Source organism: Parasteatoda tepidariorum, chromosome 3 (assembly GCF_043381705.1).
Source record: "Parasteatoda tepidariorum isolate YZ-2023 chromosome 3, CAS_Ptep_4.0, whole genome shotgun sequence".
In the NCBI taxonomy this organism is placed as follows: domain Eukaryota; kingdom Metazoa; phylum Arthropoda; class Arachnida; order Araneae; family Theridiidae; genus Parasteatoda; species Parasteatoda tepidariorum.
Genome location: NC_092206.1, coordinates 16,847,880 through 16,855,005, shown reverse-complemented (window position 1 = coordinate 16,855,005; position 7,126 = coordinate 16,847,880). Strand labels below are relative to the sequence as shown.

At 28.7% G+C, this 7,126-nt stretch overlaps 2 protein-coding genes across 2 annotated transcripts in view; one reads left to right on the top strand and one right to left on the bottom strand.

The window, feature by feature from the left end:
• Window positions 1-1,188, bottom strand: part of LOC107438566 (uncharacterized) — a 14,221-nt gene extending 13,033 nt beyond the window's left edge. Inside the window, exon 1 of the mRNA XM_016050881.3 lies at window positions 1,044-1,188. Within this exon, the coding sequence (XP_015906367.1) occupies window positions 1,044-1,106 (63 nt within the window). The 5' untranslated portion in view covers window positions 1,107-1,188. The remainder of the gene's footprint in view (window positions 1-1,043) is intronic.
• Window positions 1,189-4,352: 3,164 nt separating this feature from the next.
• On the top strand, window positions 4,353-6,677 carry LOC107438565 (pre-miRNA 5'-monophosphate methyltransferase). The gene is made up of 2 exons (XM_016050880.3): window positions 4,353-4,726; window positions 6,083-6,677. Exons 1-2 carry the CDS (start codon window positions 4,517-4,519, stop codon window positions 6,614-6,616), a joined length of 744 nt encoding a protein of 247 aa, XP_015906366.2. The 5' UTR covers window positions 4,353-4,516; the 3' UTR covers window positions 6,617-6,677.
• Window positions 6,678-7,126: the final 449 nt, after the last annotated feature.

The following is a 7,126-nucleotide window of genomic DNA, read 5'->3' as shown; positions in this document are numbered from 1 at the left end:
TATATATATTAGATGATGGAAGCTCATCTTAAATCTAAGCATTTGCCTCGATTCGTTCCTAAACACTTAAATTATATTTCTCGATTGATAAAATGTGAAATTCTCTCTTTTTTTACCCTTCACAAACAATGCTTTTTTTGGAGAGGGGTTGAGAAAAAATATCGAAAAATTTTCACTCAAAAATTGAGGGACAAACATTTTGCAAAATACCAGGTACTTTTGATTTTGAAGTTAGAGATCTCATAAATTTCACATGATAATCAAAGAGCTTCCTGGGAAAGTTACATTCTTAATAGAATTGAAATTTTTGGGAAAATATTTTTATGCAGTTTTTCTTAACATCGTGACATTTGTTTATTTTGCCAAATCTTTAAATTACTCTGATCTCAAAATAGTGATTTTCGAGTATTTTAAGAATGGATTAAGAACGGTATTTTAAGAAGGAAGGCTGCAGATGTATTTGGCAACAAATTGTTTACTTATCTTGTACATAAACAGTTTGTTACCAAACTGTTTACATGTTTTTTTACGTCTTAGATCGCCTCTCTTTTGGCTGCATAATACACTTTGCCGTTCGAACGAATTGCTCTTCAGTTACAGCTAGCCACAGCGTATTTTTTAACAGCTACAACTATTGCCAAACGTCAGGGAGATCTCTCTTATCGGTCTTGTACAGATAGTTAACAAAAGGAGTAGACTTCCCCGATCGGTCGGCGAAGTGTTTACGTGCAAAGATTGCGACTGCTATGTCACGAACAGTTCAAATGCGTTGGAGATTCATAGATATTGCCTACACTATAGGACGATCAAAATCAAGTATACTTAATTACCAATTGTCAACGTATAAATTTTAAAACAGGTTTACTCGAATTATTTAAAATCTGAACCTTTATAAACTCAGAGCTATAAAAAAAAATTTAAAACTCGTATAGTCCAATCGTATTGATAAAAAAGAATAGTAAATTTAGATTCATTAAAACATGATTACATATAACACAAATACATTATCTAAATTACAACAGCTTATGCTTTAAGTTACGTACCGACAAACTTAAAGTCAATCCCAAATTCAACAGAAGTGCAATGAAAAGTTGCCAGCAAGCCATAATTATTCTGTTCAATTTCGTTGAAATGTAAAGTTATCTAAGTGATATATTTTTGAGCTGAGTTCTCAGCACGTAGCGAATAAAAAAACATTGTTAAGTGATGGTTAATAAAGTAAATCATACATCATCTTCCACGCAGATAACAGTTTTCAAATAATTGGGAAAAACCATTAAAAAAATAATAATCTATTTCATTTAACTCAAATAAAATCAAATAGTGAAAATAATTATAAATTCGCTTGTTCATCTTTTTAATAAATGTTTGAAGGTTGAAAAAATTATCGCAGTGAATCAGCTGGATCTAGTGTGCGACATCTGATATTCTTTAATAGATTCAATTAATGAATTACTTGAGTTTTATAATAGAGAAATAATTTAAATTTTATTATTTTTTGTGATTCGTCATGTTAATAATAAAAATGTACATATGTTTGGAATAATAATTGCAGACGATAAAATAATGAATTTTTTTATGCGTCTTCCTGTCGATTCGGGAGCAAACAATAACACTTGCTGCTACAAACAGAAATCTAATATTTTCTAAGATTCATTATTGTATTTCATTCATTATTATGTTCATCATTTTTTCAGTACACAGAAGAACATCTTGAACTAAATTAAACAGAGTTTTTTTTCTCCGCATATGAGTGTCGAAAGTTTATATCCAATTATGTTAATTTCACTCTTTTGCGTAATGTTCGGATTGTTGAGGCAAATAAAAAAATGCTGGTAAACGATTATAAAATGTGAATACACAAAGAAAAAAAAAAGTAGTTAATCATTTTCATTATTTTCGTTTTCTTAACGAGATAAACACAATTGAATTTTAAGGAATGCACATTTGTATAATGTTTTAATCTGCTTAGTTTTAAATAATAAAAATCAAAATATGATGGAAATCGATTAAATGGTTTTTAGTAATTAAAAATTTAAAAATACGACTTTCTTTCACTTTTTTAACTCAAGTATTTAACCAATTTAATACATAATTTGCATTCCCCCCTATAAAATTGCATCATTTAAAATTAAGAAAAATTCGCATTCCTTGTTTTTTTTTTTTTTTTTTTTTTTTTTTTTTTTTTTTTTTTTTTTTTTTTTTTTNAATAGAAATCTCTTTATGTATTTTAGAAACATAGCATCATAAAATAGTGATAGAAAATTTCAGTCAATTAGAAAAAGTTTTTAGTCACGATTCTATATAAATATTTGTCCATTATTGTAAGAATATTTAATTATCTCTCTCGAGTCTCGAGGTCACCATTTTATAAACGGGCATTTGACATGATGAAAAGCAACAACAAAAAAAATAAATAATAAATATGTTAATTAGAAATAAGAAAAATATTAATTGTATTTATGTATAAGTTTTAACATTAACATTGAAGTTTTCAAAAACAAAAAATACTTAATTCAAGAGCGAGAAAAACAGTTTCCAACTGGAATTGTTGTAAGGATATTGTTACATTTTGTTAAAAAGGAAAAATACTTCTTCTTTATTGTTTCTTATTGTGTGACACAATAAGAAGATTGTTAAAAGTTCAAATAGCTTTACGTTAAGATTAACATATAAACAAATGCTCTGACATAAAATTATAGTAATAATATATTTTTTTAAATAAAATTATTTTTGTTTTATCTTTTTTACTTTAAAAATAATTTAAAATATTTTGTTTTTAGAGAAAAATATCAGAACGGCTTGGTGAGCTAACCGAGCAGGTTAGGATGCCACCAACTATTCTACAAATTTCTAATATTAGTCCTTATTAAGATTTGATTTATATTCTTTATTGATTTTTAATGACAATAGAAGATATCCGTTGATGTCATTTTTGCTTGTTTCCCACTATACCTGGACTAAATAAGCGATTGATAAATATTTTGGTCCCGCAGTGGACTGATCGTTAAAGGCCTGTTTACACGGTCCTATTTCTTGTATCCGAGAAATTGGACGGATTTCTCTGTCCAAGAAATTTGATGATTCGTTGACACTATCCAAGTTCTTGAATGTCACTGATTGGACGGGAGAAACACTTGCGCATGCGCAATGTTCATATTCAACATTATAAAATCATACTTATATGACTTTAAAATTACTGAATAAATTCATATAAAATCACGATAACACAAATAAACCGCAACAGATCAATTTATTTGGACTAAAATATATGAGAACAGACAACAAAATGTCATAATTTGATGCCTGCTTGTTGACGTCACAAAACCTAGGACGGTGCATACTCTACTATCGTCCAAGAAGTTGGACCAAGTTCTTGGATGTTTGTTTACACGATCCAAGCTCAAAGCAAAACAAGTTTCCATCAATATCAATCAATCTCTGTCCAAGAAATTGGATCGTCTAAACAGGTCTTTTAGACACGGTTCCCAGCAGATCACGGAAGTCAAGCATCACTGGCTGCAGTCAGTGTGCGGATGGGTGACCACCTGGATCAGTCTGCGTAGGGACCGAGGGTGTGCGGTATTGGTCCTCGTTAATCTGTGCTACCGTAAAGTGCTCGACTTCACGCGCAGGTCGTCGGGCTACCGAAGCGGGGGTGCCATCCCTTCCGCAGAGGATCAAAATTGTGATGGCATGTTTTCGGATCATCCTCCGGGATGTTTCCCAAACCGGCGCCAATAGCCCATTGTGCAGCTCTAGTGCGACGTAAATTAACAACAACAATAAATATTTTAAACTTATTTAATTGAATAATGATTTTACTAAAAACATGAATTAAAATGGATAGAAAAATTTTATCCTCTTTGACAATTTAATTTTAAATGACAAAATCATGAATTATGACGATATTGGTTGAGTAGTTTGGGGAAAATATAAACTCGAACTGTTTGATTCTCTTAAAAAAATTAGCATTAGCATTGGGATATTAGAAAATGCCATAGCATAGAGATCCTCATTTCGTTAAATACTATTTTGTTTTAAATTTCTAAACAATGAGAATTTAAATACTTCAAGTGCTGAATTTTTTAATTTTAATTGTTTAGCTTTACAAAAACTAGTTATTTAAAAAGAATTTTCATCATTTTTAAGTGCCTATATAAAAAAAGAAATATAATTTCTATCATTAAAAAATAAACTACATATTTAACGAAAGGAAAGTTCAAGTTTCTTCTAATCGTCACTAGATGACAGCACCATTAATTTGTCAGTTGAAACTTGAAACTAGGTCATCGTTTAGGCTTTATTTTATTGAGCAAAACTAAGTAAGCGGAAACCATACGAGAGCTACCATAATCTCTATCAATATTGATTGATGTAAACAATAAGTCCCACTTCTTAGTTGAAATATAGCTTTAAATTAAGCGCGATTAATGTCAAATATTTACATATCCGTATAATAAACTCGTTAATGAATTGTATAATCATATTACACAATTTATTAAATATTTGAACTATGGAATCAAATTCCAATAATGAAGTAAAAATAATTTCGAGCAATTGCAATGAATTTGAACCAGGAGCTGCACGATTTGGAAATTTTATCAATTATTACACTTTCAATTCTGTTTCTAAGCGTTTACAAGCCCTGCCTAGTGACTTACCATCAAATATAAAAGTAGATCACGAACCCATCGTTTGTTTGGATATAGGATGCAATTCTGGTGTACGTGGCTACATTTCTATAACTCTGCATACTTTCTAGTTTATTTAATATATCCTATGTTTGGAAAGATTTCTGTATTAGTACCTACTTCAAAATAATCGCTAGGATTTGGGAATAGTCACTCGCTAGAAACTAATAAACTATGTCACGGAAAGGGACCAACTCTAAGTTATAATCCGAAGCCACCATCAGGCGATCGTTTCTTTTCTTCTTTAAAGAAAACTTTGAAGGTTTAAAATTTTTTAGGTGTCTTGATGATTGTAGTTGACGTAAATGCTCAAATTTATTTTTTAAAAAAAACTGAAAAGTTTTACTTGAATGGCAATCACAAAACAACAATTTTTTAACAATACATAAGAAATATTTAAAACCCCAAGTGATTATGTGATGTAATACAGAGTTCTCCCAAGGAATAAAAATGTGGAGGGTGTTTCCTCACAGAAAAGGGCATTCACTTACCATCCAAAAAATACATCAAATTGTGTATTAACTGAATTTGATCCTCAACAGTTTTTAAATTACCCTCTTATACTTTTTTATCTGTGTATTTCAAGAAATAATTCTCACTCATTATCAAAATAAGAGAAAAATCTGTTGTTTATAAATAATAATTAAAGACATTCAAAGACAATTACTGTGCACAATTTTTTTTTTTTTTTTAAAGAGCAAACTAAAAAGAAATAATTATTAATAAACAACTTGAAAAAAAATTTTTTTTTCATAATTTAAACTGGAAATTATGAGAAAATAAACATTTAACAATGCCTTTTTTTAAAAAAAAATTTATTTTAAAATTACTTAAGAGAAACTTATAAAAATTTAAACAGTTGAAAATAATCCTGGCAAAATAAATATTTTTAATTGTATAATCAGAATTAAACCTATAAACACAGATCATTTTACCAGTGTTAATTATTATTTAAACTGTGAATTAAATCTTTTTAAAATGGAATATGCCTAAAAAGGCAGTGTTTTTAAGGGATGGTGGATTATTTTGATAGGATAGGGTAAAGACGGCACATCATTAAAAGGCAGACTGCCTTCTAAAAACGCTTTAGGAGTACACTGTATATGATAGAAACTGCAGTTGTTTTGCCCTATATCACATTATCTTCTTTGATTTGACTTCTTAAAAATGTGTTTTATTGCTTTCCATCAATTGGTACAAGTCAATCAATAAGGAACCTCTGTAATTTAAATCTATTGAAAACTGTTTTGTTCTTCAAAAGTTTGTGTTTTTAAAAATTGAAAAACAATGAATTAATAAATGATTTAAAAAAATAATCATGAACCCAATTTCATTTAAAACAATGCTCAGTCTATGAATTTAACTTTTTGTAACTTTTTATTTTATAGGATTTAACTGTTGCACTTTATTCGCATCTGGCTACTTCATATCCAAACAGACAAATTTATATGCTTGGGATAGATATCGACAATGTCCTCATTACACGCTGCAATGAATCAAATAAAAATGAAGCAAATATCACGTATGAACAAATAGATATCATGAACGAGAATGCTCTACAAAAACTGAAGTCATACCTCGAGCTACATAAGAAATCTGAATTTGATATCGTTACATGCTTTTCTACGACTATGTGGATACATTTAAATAATGGTGATGATGGACTTAATTATTTTCTTAGAATTGTATCTAATTTGTCTAAGCATTTGCTTATTGAACCGCAAGAATGGAAATGCTATAGATCAGCAGTCAGAAGAATGACTCGCTTACATAGAGAAAAGTTTGACGTTCAGTTGTTGAAAATAAGAAACATTTCTGAACATTTAATTCTGTTTTTGTCTACACATTGTGATATGTATTTAAAAGAATGTTTGGGGGAAACTTCATGGGGTAGAAAGCTATACTTTTTTAAGAAATCTTGATATTTTATGTAATTTTATAACATAAAAATTTTATGAAATAAAATTATTTTAATTCAACTTATTTATGTGATTTTCAATATTTAAACCATAAGTTAATTTGTTTTCGTTAATCAAAATTAAACAGAGTTATTTTCCTAAGTGTAGTATTAAGTTTCATTGAAACATTATATATAATTACACTTACAAAAAAAAAGTTTGGAACTCGCTACTGCAGTGTTTCCCAAACTTATGACTTTTGTGTACTCTTTCTAAATTTTTCTTAATGCTGCGTACCACTAATAAAAAAATGAACGTATTTTTTTAAAAATATGTTTGCTTTTCTTTTTTGGTACAAAGTTTTCGGTAAAAAATTCAATGTTAAGGATAAAAATTACATTTTATTGAAATAATCAAAATAAGTAGAATTTATTACAAACCTTTACTATAAAAAAATTTCACAAAAGTTAAAAATCATAACTGACTGTAGACAGCACTAATTGTAAATTTTCATGGCTGGCTTTGTTTTTAAAT

Bases quoted from the DNA above. Each gene is read 5' to 3' on its own strand.
- LOC107438565 (XM_016050880.3), top strand. From the start codon at position 4,517: ATGGAATCAAATTCCAATAATGAAGTAAAAATAATTTCGAGCAATTGC. The intron at 4,727-6,082 runs GTACGTGGCTAC...TTTATTTTATAG, and splicing joins ATATAGGATGCAATTCTGGT to GATTTAACTGTTGCACTTTA.